Source organism: Lycorma delicatula, chromosome 10 (assembly GCF_047948215.1).
Source record: "Lycorma delicatula isolate Av1 chromosome 10, ASM4794821v1, whole genome shotgun sequence".
Lineage (NCBI taxonomy): Eukaryota > Metazoa > Arthropoda > Insecta > Hemiptera > Fulgoridae > Lycorma > Lycorma delicatula.
The window spans coordinates 42,733,148-42,753,368 of NC_134464.1; the positions used below are offsets into that span (position 1 = coordinate 42,733,148).

Below are 20,221 nucleotides of genomic sequence, written 5' to 3' on the forward strand. Positions count from 1 at the left end.
CTTTTAAAAACAATGTAAAGAGGTAATTTTGATCCATCAGAAGTAATGCAAAGCATAACACTACACCTTTGTTTTTCATTATCACCAGTGCGAATCGTAACACTTTTTTCACCTTTTTTGTCAAATGGCATTTCAAAATATATGGGGGTTTGGTCACCGTTTCCTATTTGAGAAGGTAAATACCCTTTATCTTTTCTAAGATTTATTATGTATTTGTGAAAATGTAATATTTTTTGTTCATAAGCGCCTGGAAGTCGTTGAGAAATGGTCGTTTTTCGTCTTACTGACAAATCATTTCGTGCAAAAAAACATGTTATCCATCCACGGCTTGCTTTAAAATCCACTTTATTCAATGATTTAGCGATTTCACGAGCATATGATTGAAACATTTCTGTCGTGAAAGCATAAACGCATTTCCTTTTTTCCATAACAGTCATACAATTTTTTTTTGTATGTCTGTGTATTTTGGTTTTAAACCACAAAAAGCCCTTTTATTACCAGTGCCAAATTTTCTTCCTGCCTCGCGATTTCCAAGTTTATCAGCCTCTTCTATAACGCGCAGTTTTTCATTTACTGTAAAAGATCATTGACACAGACCTTATGTACTCTTTTTAATGCTAAATCACTGTATTAAACTTTATAAGATAAACTAAACAGATAAAATGCACTTAACCGTGCACATATACAAACAGTACAATGACTATGGCGAATAGACAAAATGACGATGGGTAACTGTTGCTGTAACTGTAGTGTCATTAGAACCTAATGCAGCCTATACTGAATCAATCAGTTTTAAAAAAATACTGTAACTTCGTTCATATCGATAATATGAACAGGATGTTAATAATTAAGGATGTATTCTGTATAAGCAGCATCCAGTATTGATAAACGAAAGCCTAATGTGATAAGCCTATGTGAAAGCCTAATATTTATGTGATTGCATTTAGGTACATCTAAGAAAACGTTTTCTTTACACATATAATCCTGGCTAAAGGCTATGTTTCAAGTAAGCCCTGCACCCTTATTTTTTCTCTCCAATTCCAAGAAAAAAAGTGTGGGGGTACTCGAATAAATATGGTAATTCAAGATTTCATTTGAAATCTTTATGTAATAAAGCTAAAATCAAAGATTAGAAATAAATAATAATAATTACTATGTATAATTCTGTAATTACTTAAATACTGAATTCAAATAATTTTTAAATTTTTTAACTTATATTTTTGTAAAAATGTGGGTGTGTGAATCACTTTGTAAGTTCCAAGCTCACAAACTGTGTAAAAATTAGGTCTAAATTGCATTTTAATTTTAAAAAGTATATCAGTTTAAATTTTCCCTTCAAAAATATCAGAAAAAGATGTTTGATAACATGACTACAATACAGATAATTATAGTTGGACTTTTTAAATTACTCTAATTTTTATTAGATTTGATGAAAATTTACTTTACTTCTTTGTTTTTAAATTTCTTGTCTAGACAAGTTTCTTGACTAATCCAAGATAGGTATAGATATAAAATTATAGATGGGTCCTATGCAAAGTAGTAAATTATAAACTATCCTGATCAGCATCAGTTGATCTGATTTCTTCTTCTTCTATCCTTATCATTTACTCCTTCTTCCTTAGATAAGGGGAATTGAATCAGTCATCATCCCAGTTCCATCTGTGACATCTCCTAGTAGCTGTTATAGCATATGTTTCTTTATTTTATCTCAGCGGGGTAGCAATTCAGTGTTTGGAGAGCTGTCTCAGGTACCTCCTACCCAGGATTGCACAACAAGCCAAACAGGATTCCTATTTTTTTTTTTATAAAATCTAATCTAAATCTATTGCATTCTAAACTTAAAAGAGTATTACAATCTGTAACAGAATATAAAGAGAATTATATTAATATAATTACCTTAAAACATGTGTAAAAAGTCCATCGGTCCATTCACGTGTATTAGGATCAAGTACACCGTAAAGTGCTTCTTTAGATATAGCTTTTGGATCAATTACGTGAGCAACACCTTCAACACCTTCAAAACGTTCAAGTGCTTTTAACAGAACATGCCATGCAGTTGATTTACCAGAACCGCTGGGTCCAACCATCATTAAACCATGATTTAAATTACAAATCTGGTATAACTGCAGAACCTGAGATCAATAAAATATACAAAAAATTAATACAAAATGTATAGCAAAGCTATACACATACAGATCATCTACTATGTATGTGTATACTATAAGTGTAATAAAACGCAGTTAAAAAAAATTTCTATTTCCATTTAGTATGTAACTATCCATAAATCTATTTGATACTAAAGAGTATATTTTTTACAAACTAATTATTCTTATTTTAATAAAAATAATAGTTGCACTACATTATTTAATATCTCTCTAATACTTCTAGACTGTACCTTCAATAACTAAATGAAAAATAAACAAACTTTTTAAAAAAAACAAAATAAAAAATTTATATAACAGAACCTAGAAGGTAAAAAAAGATCAAGCAATACATGCACATTGTCCCAAAATACTAGCAATGAAATATATAGAAATTGTTTTACTATAAATAAACAATTAATAATAGTTACAATAAAATATTTTACCCTTTAGTAAAATATTGGTCCAGGCATGAACCACATAATTTATTATACACATTAGTTGTCAGTCACTACTTGACATTGTGCTTAATCATAGTTAATTTTCAGACAAGTTCTTTCAAAATGGAAATTACGGAAAAAATATATCAATTCTATGAGTGTAATAATTGGAAGTTTAAGAATATGAAAGGAATCAGAAAGAGATGATGAACTATACAAACAAGATGGGCAGAAAATCAGCGGATTATGAAGAGATTAGAGCATTCCTCCACAAACACAGTAATCAAAAATATGAACAAAATTAGGCATTTTTTGTGGTTTGAGAACTGTAAATTCACCAAAAAAATTTCTGATATCATCAATGAGTAATTTGGACATTTTTCTTAAGACTTAAGACTATGGAACTAGTGCAACTGCTACTTCATGTCAATTCACCCAACTTCACAAGTTTTTCATCAGAACAAAATGATTGTTGATTCGTACATTTATAATTGGTGAATCTAGCAATTTTTTCCTTCTCCTCAAGATAAAGTTCACACTGAAAGATTGCTGTTTCAAGATGAGTGAGTAAAGGAGTATGAGATGTAGAAGCTAGATATACTTAAAGCAGAAGTCTTTCTCAGGGCATATCTACAGTGGGAAAAGCCCTGAGAACATTGAATCATTGTACAAAGGGACCACTTTGAAGTTTTTTCTGTACATCTAGAATTAGAATTTTTTGATTGTATCTCATACATAACTCCTAGAACCAGAGACTGGAATTAATTATATGTGAAGATTTTACAAAAAAATTAAATACTCTTCTGTTAAATTAAAAAGAAAAACTGGTATAAAACTTTCAAAATGATGAAATAAATTAGGACAAGAAAATCATTCAATATTACTGAAAACAGTTATGTATTCTTCAACCTTCAGCAGTTCTCTGATCATGTTTACCAACTGTAATATAGAAGTACATCACTTCATGTAGTAAGTTATTAAACTGTAATGTAAACCTTGTTAGATACATTCAATATTGAAAAATGATAGGTGACTATACCATAAGTAGTGAATGCACCCTTTACTAATAGCAGGCATGCAATACTGATGGTACTTGATCATTTTAAAATGTCACTGAGCACCCACATCATGCACCCATGGTGAATGTGTTTGCAAACATGTTAATTAAATATTAATAATTTCTCAAATAATAAAAGACCAGCACATCTATCCTTGGGTCTAATATGACTGGAAAGACTAAAAACATAATTTACCAATTATAATACCATAAAATTTGTAAATAAAAAATAATCTAATTCAGTCCAATAGGCAATCTTGTCCAATCATTTCTGAGACAAGATCACCAATCACTGAATTACACCAGCAACAGTGTATTCAAATCAAACTGAAAGTTATTACTCCGATCTCTGTGAACGGAGTGGTAGCATCTTGGCCTTTCACCCAGAGGATTTTTTCATACTTTTTTCATACACTACAAATTTTCACTGGGCTAAATTAAATAGCAGATGATGCCCTCAAAATGAAGTAATAAATAACATGATTTTAAAAAAATTTAGTGATACTACAATTGTTAACTAAAAACAGATCATTAAAATAAGAACAACAATATGGCGAGTTCCAGTTCTACTACATGTATCCCTTCCACATCCTTCAATGTATTCCTCTAAGGTCCCGTAAAATGTTAAAAACCATATGTACTGTTATTATGTATTAGATAACTAAATATTATGTATTCAAGTTATTTATTTATTATATTTGGATATTTATTCTCAATTTTATTTTTTATGTTAATGAATAGTATTATTAAATTAAAAGCATATTAATAAGCAAACAAATTTAAATGTGTTAATAGAAGATAATTGTTTTTATTTTTATTTTAAATTCTATTTATTATTTCTATCAAACAGGACTTCAGTTTTACTACAGAAAAATGAAAAAAAATATTGTTCAATTAAAATAAAAAATAGTGTATGCTTAAAATAAATCTAGTTTATCCTGTCTGTTTAAATGTAGGCAAAGTGATAAAACACTTCCTACATGCACAGCATTATGTTTTTCACATAATTTTTAAGACATTTAACCTAAGTAACCTAATTTCAAGAAATCTTTAACAGTTACAGTGAGTAAAATTATTTATCACTTTTCAAACTCATACTCATTCAATATGGCTGTATTGTTGTTTCTACATAAATTTATCAAAAATTGTTGTACAATTTTATCTTGCAAATCTTCTCTTATAAATTTTTGTAGTTTTTCTTTTGTAATTTTTCAGAATGTTTGATACATTTCTTCCAGTCCTCTATTATCACTCATTTTAAAGCACCTTCAAAAAATTCCAGTTTTATTACAAAAAGTATTACTTTTTTATGCTACCTCTCCCTATGATAGAGAAGTAACCTTACTACTTTGTGTCCCATTTATGCTGCGATTTCTTCCAGCTCATGTACTCAGTAATTCTTCCACTGCTAATCAATGATTCTTATCTGCTGTGGAATTGTACGACAAGAAAAATACTGTATTTTATGTTTATTTAACCATACTATGATGTCTTTTTTATTCCATATAAGAACCTTCTCCAGAAGTACAGAGAAGCGTGTAATCAGCATTATCCATAACTATTGCCTGTTAAAACTGCACAACTAATTTATAAACCACTCTCTAAATACTTTACTGGTGACCTCTTGTTGGTAATTTCCTTTATGCTGAAAGATTAACTCATAACTTTATATAAACTCATGCTTGATCTGGCACAGCTGAGAATTAATTAATCACAATCCTTTTCCAATCTGGAACACTACTGCTGCTTGTCCTATTTTGCCATATATAATTTCTGGAATGATTTCCAATCACCCAACTTCAAATAAACTATGGGTCAATGATATATTTCTCTTCTTATTGAATGTACTTTTCTTAAAAATTTAATTTGTACAGCAATGTCAGTCATTTCTTTCTAACAGAAATTTCTTATCATCTAAATCTTCAGTCTTTAAACCCAAGATTCTTTAAAGATTGCAAACATGGTCTTTGAGCAACCTAAGTCTATTTTACAGTAAAACCTCTTTTATTTTTGTTATGCCAAACAATATATTTATCAAAATTATCTAAATAGGGAATTTTTTTTCCAAGGAGAATCAAATAATACACCAGTCAAGTTAACATTAGTGACAACATTATGATTTTCTTTGTGCAATGACATAGAACATGTGAACACAGCAACTTCTTAGGTAGATCTAAAAGCTTATTTTGATTGTTGCACCTCATTTAGAGAAAATAACATTTTTAAGAAAGCATTGTGCATTAAAAAGTTTTTTAAGAAGCTAATTGTGACTGAACTGGTTTGCAAAATCAAACTCAATTTATGGAAAACTATGAATAAATATTGAATGAAATAATGCACAGGCACAATTAACTTTTACATAAATTAAGTGGTGCTACTTAAAAAACAATTTACAATCTTCATGAGATCTAACATGGCATTGCCCCATCTACTTGGTTAGTGACCTACCTAATTTATTTTAAACAGTAAACTAGTATTTTAAATTATATACAAATTGTATATTATTTGTATATTTAATATTAACTAGACAAGGTTAGCGAGCGAGTAGACTAGGTTAAGTATGGTACAGTAACATCGTTTTCATATAACTTGGTACAATATCAAAATACCTAACCAAACTTAACCTAATGCTTGCTTTACTTGCTCATCAAATTATCATTAAATACACAAATTGCATGCACAATGGTATGGTAGATCTCATATTAAAGTAGCACCAATTATTAATGGTGTTAAATAAATTAGATAATCAGAATAATAATACTCTCAAGAATTTAAAAAAAAAAATTAAAAACTGTTCAACAATCATCATTAGTAGTTATAATAGAATAAAAATAATTATAAATACAGAATAACATACATTTGGAGTGATTCTCAAATGTTTAACAGTCTTTCATATATATAATCATCATTATGGCCAATTCAAATAATTAAAAGTTTACAGTAGAGCTTAAATACTATATCCAACTTAAGATAATATTTTATATCAAGGACGACAATAGATTAAAAAATTCTTATAAAAAAAATTGTTTAATCTGTGCAACATAAGATGGCAGCTTTCAGTATGAATGTTTTCAGGGAAAACTGGAATGTTCTTGATTTGGAATCTTATTACTAATTGTAAATAATCAAAGATATAGATGAGTTGAGTGGTTTTACTAAAGAAATGACTGACAGTGCACAAAAACTCGACAAAGAACTTTCTTTTATTTTAAAAAACAATTTTAATTCCAATAAACAGAGCAAACAAAATATAAAAAAAAGATTTCACATTGTCTTCCAGATTACCACAGGGTAAAAAATTAAATTCAAATGCATAACTTTACTATAGCTGTATCTAAGAGACTTCTGTTCTTAGAAACAAAACCAAACTATTAAGAGAGCACATGTATCCAAAAATGTATCAGTTATGAAAATAATTCTAATTTACTATACATAGAGAAACTAAAAAAAATTGAAATTAGAAAAAAAGGGAAATCTGGCTCATTTTAAATACCTTACACCCAAGAAATCAGCCATCAGATCAATTATATGACAACTAATTCATGTTGATTGTTAACCGGTCATAAAAAAAATATATATATTAGAAACAAAGAGTTTAAAAATGTCCCTAACTATCAGAAATTACTTAACTAAGAGACTTCCTTTCTTAAAAATGATAAGAAGTATATTATTTTATCAGAATAGGGTACAAAATTTTAATAACATAAAAGGATTACAAAAATATTGCAAAAATTAATGTGACTCATATGAACTTTGAGCATTTATTTTAATTTTTACAAAAAACATATTTGTTTCTCATAAAAATAAAAAAAAATTGGTATTGGCCATACCAGTCTTCCTTGAAATAATACTTGACTTAATTAATAAAAAGGGAGTAATACAGGAAGTTTGTGTTCACTCTAGAATGAGTGTTCAATGCTTTAAGCAACACTATAGCTTTCTGTTTCTGACTGCTGAAAGTGAAGTTATATCATTACTTAAATTTTCATACTTCTTTTTTATATCATTTATAAATATAGCAAGAATTTTTGTACAGTTTTATTATTAGCATTTTTCTTTTCATTACTTCATTAAAGCTAACGATTACATTTATTTAAATATAAAATAATTAAATATATTATCAAAACCTCCAAATTCAGTCAAAAAATAGTAGGATTAATAATTACAATATACAGGTGAGTAAAATTTAAATATGAAATATTTAAACCAGACACACACAAAAAATACTTCTCTAACAGGAGCACTTTCAAAGATAAATTACTTCATCTTCAACAGTTAAAATAACAAGATTATACAAAAAATATAAACTAAACATGTTTTGTAATTAAAGTTAAATAAATCCTCTTTCATATACGACGATATAAAGAATAATTTATTTACTTAATTAAATTAACTTATTTATTTATTTATTTAATTAACTTCAAAAGCGCTGCTGTTAGGTAAGTGTTCTTAAATTTTTTTAACTGTATTTGGTGGTTTTGATATTATATTTAATTATTTTATATTACTCAATGTAGTGGACATTTGTTGAAAAATTATTTAAGTGGAATGTGTATTGTTTAATTTTCTACTTTATTTAAATTGTCCTTGAATATACAATTTCTAATATTAATTAATCACAGGCCATTTTGTATAGCTGTGACAGCATTTAGGAAAAAACATTTAAATTTTCTAAAAAACCATCTCAATTTTTTATATTAATTTTAAATAATTATCATCCAATGGATTTTTAAACACTTTTTTCATGCCTTAAACCAATTTCTTCCATTTTTCACGTTTTTATTTCCACAATGGATGGAAATCCAGACATAAACCTAATGAAATACGATAGAAAAAAATGATAAAAATATTCATGGTTACAAATTTTAACTGATGATCATGCAAAATGCTTCTTAAATTTAATGATACCACCGGGACCAATGTACTGCTAGTGGCTGGAATTACTAGCTAAAACAATTTTCAAAATAATTTTATTTAATTAAACCAAGCATGAAAAGCAACGAACTTGAATTACAAAGGCTCAATCATAAACAATTTAGAGCTTAACTGATGGTTTGTTTATATTTCAGAAGAATCATTTACACCAAACAGCAAAAAATTAAAAATGGGGGAAAAATATGTGAAATGTACAAACAATAATAGGAGAAACAAAGAAAAATATGACAAAATAAGAAAGAAAAAACCAGAACAACTTCTAGTTAATCACTCGTACCTTTTCTATCCAAGTTTCTCCCATGAAACACTGTTATGATGATGTGCCAGGCGTGCATTAACACAAGATAAAATAATGTGTCATTATCTAATAATACACTAATTAATTACCATCTACCACACTTACTTTTATTAAATTTACAATCAAACAAAAAAAAAAAAAATGAAAATAACAACAAACATTGCAACACGATCACAATTAATAAAGCACTGCAAAACTTATTAAAAAATAAGTAAATTCAAATAGCACATAATACATTACAAAGCATGCTTCTTCATCATTTATAATACTGAATTTTAATCCATAAGACATTGTAGCACTGTGAAATAACTTAAAGATGATTATTATATGAAGTGAGTGAAGGATGCTCTATGATTTTATTTTCATACAAATTTCACGGTAATCATACAATCATAACATATTGACAAACGATTACATCCTGATTAATGTAATATTACGTAAGTAGGAATTAATTTCAGAAACTGAATGAAGTATATCATGTTTTATTATTACATTCAAAATGTAATGTGCTATAACATTTTAATTTTATCTAAAATCAATTTTTTATTTTAAAAATCAACTCTTTTTATGTTAATCTTGTTGAGTTCAAAAATCAAATACTAAAGTTTACTCCAGATATTCCAAATCAAGCTGACAACAAATCAACATTACGTAAAATGATGACATCATCCATATTCACAAATGACTGGAAAAAGTTGATTTGTATTTTTATAAAATATCACTTTAAATGAGATTCCGTAAGTAATTTAATCTCTAAACACTTCTAATGATGCATGTTTATTTTTTTAAATTCTTCATATATGTCTTAATCTGTTTAGAGGAATTTTAATTTTAATCCTTCTTAATCTGTTCCTTATGTTAGGCCACTCGTTCACAAAGTGGGTGATAATGTCCCCTTGTGGGCGCTGGTGACTTAGGAAGGGGTGCGGTAGAAGGCCCACAGAAAATTGGAGAAAAGGCAAATTGAAATCATCCTTCAGGCACATCGATATCATCCTTCACATTAATGTAAGTGTAATTTTTCAACTGAAAGCTTTGTTTTAGTTATTGTATTGTTATATTGAATATGCTATCACTATTGTTATATAACTATTGTTATAAATACAATTGTAATTTTTTTTGAAATCAATTTTAATAAAAATACATCCAATATTATTAAATATGCGTTTTAATTGCTCTCATTTAAAATGAAAGTTTCAACTCAGAAACAGGGCACCACGATTAAAAACAATTGCAATTGCTGTTTTTAAGATTGCATCATAAAAATAGCAATTACAATTATTATTTTTAACAGATAGTAAATTTAAAAATTTTGGGGCCGCTAGAAAATTTTTGATTCTCAATGTGGGCGGTGGGTGAAAAAGTTTGAGAATCAATGGTTTAGTCCATTATTTTTTAAACTTTAGCTATAAAACAAAAATACAACCAATATTTTGCAGCTGTATTCAGCACAAAAAAAATCTGTGTATGAAGGAAACATGCATAATCTTGTAGCCTCATGACTATAACCTATCTTGTGGTTTCTGTAAAATAAGAAGCCAAATAGTTTTGAAGAAAATGAAAATTTTGTTTGTTTTTTTTTTGAGAAGTGACTGAAGGACTTTCTTCAAATTTTTGAATATTCTAATAAAATAATGGTTAAGCTATATTAAATGTATATTTTTAAATCTCTAACAATCAATAAATTTAAATAAGAATAAATGTAGAGTTTATGGCAATAAAAATGGACATTAAAAAAAAAAAGTACCATTTCACATCAGTTTATATCAGGAAAAATTCAAGGAAACTTATATTAATTATAGGCGCAACTCGATCTCAGAGTTTTTTCAAAAAAATATATATTAGTTTTATAGAAACAGCAGTAAAAAAATAATATATATATTCACATTATATATTATATGATGCAGGATCGTACGAAAATAGATTCTTGGAATTAATATGGTTAGTTTAACTTATCTTATCTGTTTACTGAGTTTTGGTCGGTTTGTATTTCATTTAAAATTAAATAAACAGAGCAGAACAATTTGATATTTTAAGAACTTACAATAAAAAAAAATTTACTTAAGTAAAAAACTTTACTAGAATTGTTTCAATTAAAGGAAACTTTCTGAAATCAAAAGAAAAAAGAAAATTCACCATGTATCATTATATTGCAATAAATCCAAACAATAAGATTAACAATTAATATCATTCAAAAACATAGCACTTTTATTAAATAAAACCCAGCTCATTTTAATGTGTTACAATACTCCACATCCAGTTCCATCTGGTCATTTACAAACAGAAGGTTCTGTACAAACAGAAGATTTTCACATGAACTTGGGTTATCAGTAGCTTATTAATATTATTTTTTTTTTTATAAATTGTACATATTATTGTAGTAATCCATGATATATGAATTTATCAATTATATAAAAATATAATAAATACTTGAGAAATGTACTAGTAACAAATCAATTAATTTAAAATACGTAGTGTAGAAACATTAATAAGACTGCCTTCCGACTACTTGCTAATTCACTAAATATTCCTCTTTTACATATGATTGAACTTACATTCAAGTTTAAATTTATTATTCTTGCAGTCTCATTAAGCTGATTACAGAGTATAAGCTTTAAATTAACTAATAAGTTATCATATTAATTGGTAAAATGATATACAATAACTAAATTATACATAAATAATTAAGAAAATAAGCTACTGTTGATGCAGCATCACATGAAAATATTCCAACAATAACGGAGAAAAAAAAGATTTTTTAATTCTGTTCTCAGATAGTTGTGATTTACTACAAACAAATATTTCTATGTACAAAGGATTTTCATATGTATAAAAAAAAAATTATAAATTCAATACACAGAAATAGACAAAACAGATTGTTTTAAAAATTCATCATAAAACTTGTACACTGCCGTTATGTTGCATATAAGTACTTTTTCTTTTTTTTTTTTTTTACCTGTGTACAAATTGAATTAGACATTAATCACACTAATACACTAATCAGTGCTTTTACAATTGAAATTACTTTCTTCAATTCACTTTATATAAAAAATTACAAAAATTTCCTTTCATTTCTTCTCTTGACAAAAAAATTAACAGAAATCAGAAATAAACATTTCCCTCAAATGAAACAAAATCAAAAATTCATTATATAAATAAACTAACAAATCTCTTTATAAATAAAAAACACACAAAAAAATCAAATAATGTAATACACAAACAAAAAAGTATCAAATAATATATTACAAATACCTTTTCCATCCAAGGGCCACCTTGTTCATCCCCCTCTCCACAAACTAAATACTCTTCCTGACATACTTTTCTAATCTGCTCCTTCAACCCTTTAATTAATTAAAAAAGGTTTAGATTATTCATAAAAATACACAAAATTTAGAATAAAAAGTTTTTTTTTTAAATCAACTGCAATTACAATGAAACTTTCTTAACTCAAACTTGGAATAATTTCAATTTTTCTTAACTACTACTGAATACTGTTGCACTGGTAATATAAATCTGGGGGAAGGGGATTAACTGGAAGCACATCTTGTTAATTCTATGTTTCTTATACATTCAAAAAATATTCGCTTAATAAAAAATTAAAGCAATTCAATGCTTTTTTGTTATACTATACACAGTTTTTGTACTGTAACATACTTCTAGGTTGGAAAATACTGTCACCTATAATTAGTGCAGCATTATTGAAATAACCTCTCCTGCTCAATATCATTGTCTTTCTGTCTTTTTATCACTAATTTAATACTGATGTACATCAGTCTTAATTATTATTATTATTATTTTTTTTTGTTTACTCAACCAAAAGATCATTTGTCGACCCATCTATCAATTCTATTGAATTTTAATTCTTGGAGTATTATCTACTGAAATACTCCAAGTACTGAAATACTTTGCTGTCATGAGATATCACTGTTTATTACAACAAACCATCGGTTTTTCTCATTTATGCTAGTCACTTATAATAATGGTTTTTGTTTTCATCATTGTCAAGTAACTAATTTCAATGTTATTCATAAAGAATGCAGAATTAAATTTTTTTTAATGAGAAAAAATTTTTAGTTTCTGATAGAATGGGTTACCAATTTTGGTTTTGTTAACAGTTTTCCAGTTAGTTAATATTTTAGTTTTTAGAGCAATTTTTTTTTTAATTTTTAGTTTTATTGAGATGTTGGTATCCAAACAAAGAACCTAAATTTAAGCGAAAAAGGATGCAAATACTCTCTGCCATACAAAAGAATAAAAACAAAAAATATATATATAAAAGAATTAGTCATTTACACCTGTAAACTACCTACTTATATGAAAAACAATTTTTTTAAAAATTGAATGAAGCAGCAAAAGATGAGAGAAAAGATGTAACAAGGGTTGTTAGATCATCAAAAAGCATCTGAACTTGTTTACACAAGCTCCTAACAAAAACAAGTTAATTAAAATTACAGCCAACTTTGACAAATTTACTGCTTGACCAGGAAGAACTAGTTTCAATTGAACTATGAATGGTTAATGTTTTTAATCCTTAGCATTAACTGTTGCATAACTGCCCCAAAGTCTGTTTTTTTTCTTTCATTACTGTGAAGGTGTCGCACATCACCACCTTTAACTCTTGTAGTTAGCCGCAGTGAGAGACCCTATATCTGTTCTGTATATATACACAAATTCATTTATTTTTAAGATTTATATTATTCCTCTGTACTGTTTATTATATTTAAATTCTATTAAATAAACCACCTAATAAAGAATATTGAGATAAGACATATCTTACTTTAATTTTTCATGAAAGAACTTTTGCGGGATCTCACATCCTCGATTATGTTTGAAATGTTTCTGTTATTGCATAATGAATATCCAATATGTGGTTATAAGTTTACAAGCTAGTTTAAATATTTCTTTATTATAAGTTGTAAGAAATGTTTTTAATGATATTATTAGTGTATATTTTTTCACTCACTTATTTATTATGTATTGTTTGTACGGTAGTTATTTTGTTATTGTTTTACAAATATTATTAAAGTAATATCATATCCATTTTCAATCGCTACATGCGATTGAAATGATTTTTATGATGTTTATTTCATCATTAAACTTTTTGTTGATATTATGTATGTGTTTGATTGCTCTATTAATCACATTTAAGAGTTAATTTTATGAGACCAAAGGTGATTTAATTTTTTATGGACTGTTATATTATTAGATGTAAACTTCAATTTCCTAAACAATCAGGCAGTATTTGAGGGAGATGTTCTTATAAAAACTGCAACAGACAGCAGCACTCAAGTAAATTAATACACAATTATCATCATTGCAATATTTTTATTTTTATATTTTTATTATCTAATAATGGAATTATTTCAATCGTGACTGAAGATGCGGGATCCCACAAAAGTACTTTCATGAAAAATTAATATTATGTTTTATCTCAATATTCTAGAACTAAGTGGTTTATTTAAAATATATATATATACTTATTAAGCTACATTTGCCTTATAACATCTCATTTATAAGTAGTTATAGATCATATTCCTATTTCTCATAAATGAAATAATGGTAAAATTGCAAAATATTTTTATGTTGCTATAATCCAAAACACTGGGTGATTCAAAAAGGACTTCACAACTTTAAAAGCATATACAAATTAGTGAGATAACTTACAAATTCAGTTGAGGTTTCATTTCATAGAAAAACAAAATCAAATTTGTCACCGAACATTTACTTTGATTCGATATGGCTTCCATTAATAATCCAACATACATACCACCTGAAGTCAATTTCAATTGCACAAGCATTTCTCAACCTTTCAGTATTTGCGACCCAATTTTCGATCATAATTTTCATCGTGCCCCCTCTCTCACATAATAACAATGTATACAATAATAATGTATTTTGAAGCTACAGCTACACTATGACCTTAATTACAAACCTTAAAAATTACCAAGAATAAGTAAATTTATTAATATTTGGCAACACCAACCCGCTGCATTGACAAAACCAGAATCGCTGTCTCTCTATTGCTCTCTGTCTTGTGTCTACCATATTGGACATTCTCATGGTTTCGCGAGAAGTTACGATTTGTCTCAAACATTCTGGACCATCTGTACAAATGTGTATAAATCCTGCACTTCATTCAATTCCAACCAGTCTCAGTCAAGTCGATCCTTCTATTGCTATCGAATCTATCGTGAATGTGTATGATGTAATTTGCGTGTTAGTTGCATGTTAATTACAATTCACAAAATTAAATATTACGGCAGTAGGTTTATACAGAATCATGGATAAATATTTAAGTGGGTGTAAGCGAGCATTAGACAATAGTGAAACATCAACAAGTGCACAGACAAGCATGGTTCCAAAAATAAAATCAAGAAAATATTCTCAACAATACTTAAATTTTGGGTTTACCAGAACTGAAGTAAATGAAGAAGAAAGATCTCTGTGGGTCATTTGCTCAAAAATTTTGGCAGCAGACAGCATGAAACCTAATAAACTTAAACGACATTTGGAAACGCTTTATAATGAGTACGTTAACAAACCCTAACAACTCTTCGAATTAAAATTAAAATTATATGAAAAGCAAACTTCATTTTTAAAAAACCTTTGCCTGCAAATGAAACAGCTTTACTTGCCTCCTACAAAGTTTCATATAAAATAACCAGATGTAGAAGCTTCACACCATTGGTGAAGAGCTTATTTTGCCAGTTACAATTGAGATTGTAGAAACTATGTTTGCAGATAATTTTGTCAAACAATTGCATTCCATACCTCTATCAAATGATAATGTTGCCTGTCAAATTGGTGATATGGCTGAAGATGTACAGCATCAGCTTTTACAGAAGTTGCGTGACAAATTGTTTTCAATTCAGCTTAATGAGGCGACAGGTAACAATAAAGATGCTCATTTCATTTCCTATGTTCAATTTTGTGATGGTATGTCAGCAATAGAAGAACTACTTTTCTGCAAACCAACAGAACTCAAAGCAACAGCACTCACACATTATTTGCTATCTTAAATGATTTTATAAACCCCTAAAATCAAGAATCTTTTCTGTACTTTGTAAAGACATGGATGCATCATATTTGGCGTTATTACTTTATTGCGAGGCAAGATGGTTATCACATGGGAAATTTTTGCAATATGTTTATGAATTAAGAGATGAAATTGCCATTTTTCTAGAAGAGGAAAAACAACCGGAAGCACAGAAGTTTTGAGATGGTTTATTTGTGATGGAAATGAGCTACTTGGTCGATATATTACTAAAATTAAGTACCTTGAATCTTCAACTCCAAGGAGCAAATACACATTTGTTGGATATGAGGGAAATTAAACATTAAGCTTTTTTCTACAAAATGTTTAATGCTTTTTGTAGAAAACTAGAATTGTGGAGCAGAAATTTAAAGCAAAAAACCTACAAATGTTTGCAAATGTGTTAAAACTTACAAGGCTGAAGAACAACATGTGAAAGTTGTTTTTATAACCATTGAATATCATTTAGCCTTGTTGGCAAACAATTTTAAAAAGTATTTTCTTGCTGATGACAACTTGGTAGAATTGAATAGGGGTGGATGATGAATTTTCTGCACAGAAAACAAGAGAATATGAAATACTATACCATTTATTATCATATTACCATTTCTATTATACCATTACCTTTGCGAAACTGGATTTTCTGTGGTGGCTGCTTTGAAGACAAAATATAGATTTCAGCTAAAAATAGAAAAAAAGAACTCAAGAGTGTCTATTTCTAATATCAAACCTTTCTTTGAAAAACTTTGCTCTGCAAGACAGGCCCAAGGGAGTCACTAATAATAATTAAACTTGCTTTTAATTTAGTATTGATAAATTAATTATTAATAAATACATTGTGCAGAACTGACACAAACCTCTTTAGAAGTGTATTATATCAGTATAAATGTGTATTTTATTATTTATTATGTCAGAATGTATTCTGTTTTGCTTTCCTTTAAGTAAATAAATTATTTTAATAATACTTTCTTTTCAATATGCTCACACCCCTCATTTAGTGTTATCACCGGAGGGGGCACCGCACAGGTTGAAAAACACTGTTGGATTTTGACTGTATTTAGCAAGTCAGGAGTTACCTCTGCAGCTGTGGTGTTAATTTGAAGTCAGCTCAACAAGATGAGTAAGCAAAGGTAGTACACATAAACCTGATCTTTAATGAAACCCCACAATAAAATATTTGGCAGAGTCAAATCTGGGAACAAGGTGGCCACGCATTGGATCATCATGAATACTCCACAGATCTGGGAATCGAGTATCTAGAAAATCTTGGAATTCTAGGCAGTAGCGTGGTGGTGCCTCATCTTGTTAATAGTAATGGCTTTCATCTTGGTCATCATCTAACTGAAGCATGTCCAGAAAAACATTACCATTTACGGTTGCCTCTGGGAAGAATGGGCCTTACAATCTTTGTTTACAAAAAACCACTGACTTTAGGATACAAATATGCTGCAAAGTTTCATGAGGCTTTTTGCTACCTCATAATTGGCTGTTACACCTTGCCACTAATGTGAAACACTGACTCATCACTAAAAATTACATTGTCTAAAGATGTATTGTTGTCTGCAATTCTATCCATCATTTCCACACAAAACTGTAGCCAGGTAACTTTGTCATCATCTGTAATGTGTTGAAACATGGTTAGTTTGTTTGGCTTCAAGTGCTATCATTTGTATGATATGTACCAAACATTTGTTTCTGGAATGCCAGTCTCATGTGATGCATGTCAAGGTGATTTTTTTGGATAATGTGCAAAGCTTTCTCTGAGTTATACAGCAGCTTCAGGGACATATGAGCATCCTGATGATTTTGTATGTTTAACAGAACAATCAAGAAAGGTTTAGTGCCAAGAGTAAACTATATGCCTACTAGGAGGCTCCCTATCATACTTTCTATGAAAATTATGCTGAACTGTAGTTGCCGAGTGCAAATCGTGAAACAAAAACACACAGCAACAACCACATTCTGCACCAGTAAATGTAGCCATTTTTAACAACACTAGTGACAGTGCTGGTGGCCAGATTCAGTACTAATGAACTACATGAATCAAAACTTGTTAAATTTTGCTATGATATGAGACCTCAGCCGAATCTGTAAGTTTATGTAAATAAATTTTTATATGCTTTTAAATTTGTTAAGTCCTTCCTGAATCACTGATATTATGATTAAAATACTAAAAATTGTAAAATACATAAGATCTAAAACTGAGGAAAACTTTATAAATAGTAAATGAGAAAAACATAACAAACATCTCATAAGTATTATAAGACATATAAATTTAAGCAGTACAGAAAGAAAGAATTATATACCTAATCAACATGTTGATATAACGATGGATGTAAAAGAAATTCAACTATAACAATGATGGGAGAAAAACTTGAGGCTGTGTTAAAAAAATTTGGATGTCTTACAAAGCTATTTTTAGACAGAAGTACCATTTTCTTCACTGAAAATTAAAATGATGTATAACAATTTCATTAAAACCTCACCTTAAATTTTTGTTGATGTCTATCATAACTCAGGTGATTTTAGGGGTACAGAATTTTTCTTGGATGAAATCAAGGAATAAATCAAAGGAAAATTAAATTTCAGTACATTTTTTATTGTAAGTCACTAACTTACAATTTGACAAATTTTTTGATGATCTGATGTTCTTATGTGGTCCTTACCAAGTTCTAATTATCCAAGTTTCACAGTAATTAATTTCTGGATTAATACATCGACTTAATTGTTCAAGATTTTTTCTAAATGTATTCATCAATGTATACATGATGTTAGCTGACACCTCGATGTAAATATATAACTATAAAAACTGAAATAAATAATTTTATTGTTACCTGTCATTTCTGCTCTTGTGTACTGAACTTGAGGGAAAACATCATTAAGCAATGAAAATAATAACGGTATATCTTCAGCAACCAATTTAGGTACCATTGTTTCACAGACTGACTGTATCAAAATCTGAAATAAAAGAAGATACTCACAAATATAATTAATAATTAAACAAACACACGTAAGAAAAACCTTGACTAGTAAAATTTTATTATTAAAAACTACACAGTAAAACTTATATGAGTAAGATCACAGCCAGTATTGATTTCTCATAAAAAAATTATAAATTATACTTTTTAAAAAAATCCCATAAGAATCAATCAGATTTTGCTGTAACCTTTAATTTACTTTATTTCTATAAATTCGTTATGAATTTAATTTTCTTCATATTTAATATAAAACAAGTTTTTATTTATTATTTTTTGATATTTTTACAGTAATTCAATTTTAAAATAACAATATTTTTTTGTAGTTGTTTTTCAATAAAAATTGGTATTTCTTAACATAATTTCAGCTCATATTAAAATTAAAATTTAATATTTAATAATTATAAATAAAAAACAAAGAAACTTTCAGACCTGCAAATTATTATTTTCCTACACACTACCCATTTAATAGTGCAGAAACATAAATTTAAATAATATATCAAATTAATATAAAGACAACCAATAATGATACAAATAATAAAAACTAATAATAACACTGTAATAATACTATTTCCACTGAAAAAATAATTATAAATAGCATAATTAAAAAGAAATTCAGAATTAATTAGATCCTCCGTAAAGTTTTATCACAAATTCATAAAATTCAGATGATTAATAAAATAAAAGTAATGACAGCAAACAATGAAGTAATAATGCAACAACCGCATAATTTATAAAAACAAAAATATAACTTAAACTTTTTATGAATAGATACTAGATAAAAATAAAGTACATGATTATTTACTTCTGAGCTTATTTATTAAAAAATAAGAATTACATACAGCTTATTTTCAATCAAGTCTTCAAAGGATTAATTATTTCTTATATATCATTGTTTTTACTTCCTTGTATGAAGTAAAAGAAGTATAATCGCGAAAAAAATTTTAGTTTTCAGATTTCAACAGAAATATCCATTTTCACCATCCCTGAATCCACTGACTATTTTCAGTGTGACATCTGTACATATATACGTACGTACCAATATATCTCGCATAACTCAAAAACGATTAACCATAGAATGTTTTAATTTTGGATTTAGGACTGTTGTAACATCTAGTTGTGATCCCTTCCTTTTTGATTGCAAACGACCAAAAATGTCCAAAAAAGCCGAAAATCAAAAAATTTGGATTTTGGACTTTTTCTTACCTGCAGTAATTTCCTCATTGAGAGCTTTTCAATGATATATCATAAGTGGTACTTATTTTCAATGATTCCAGAGTTATAGCCAAATAAAATTTTAATTAATGAAATATTTAGATCTTACAAGGGGAAGGCACATTGG

At 28.0% G+C, this 20,221-nt stretch overlaps 1 protein-coding gene across 3 annotated transcripts in view; it reads right to left on the reverse strand.

Moving 5' to 3' along the window:
* Positions 1–20,221, reverse strand: part of Dhc64C (dynein heavy chain, cytoplasmic) — a 211,087-nt gene that overhangs the window by 86,236 nt on the left and 104,630 nt on the right. For all 3 annotated transcript variants that reach the window (XM_075376527.1, XM_075376528.1, XM_075376526.1), the window contains 3 exons: positions 18,739–18,862; positions 12,124–12,212; positions 1,897–2,132 (listed from right to left, as the gene is read on the reverse strand). In XM_075376527.1, coding sequence (XP_075232642.1) covers positions 1,897–2,132; positions 12,124–12,212; positions 18,739–18,862 — 449 coding nt within the window. The remainder of the gene's footprint in view (positions 1–1,896; positions 2,133–12,123; positions 12,213–18,738; positions 18,863–20,221) is intronic.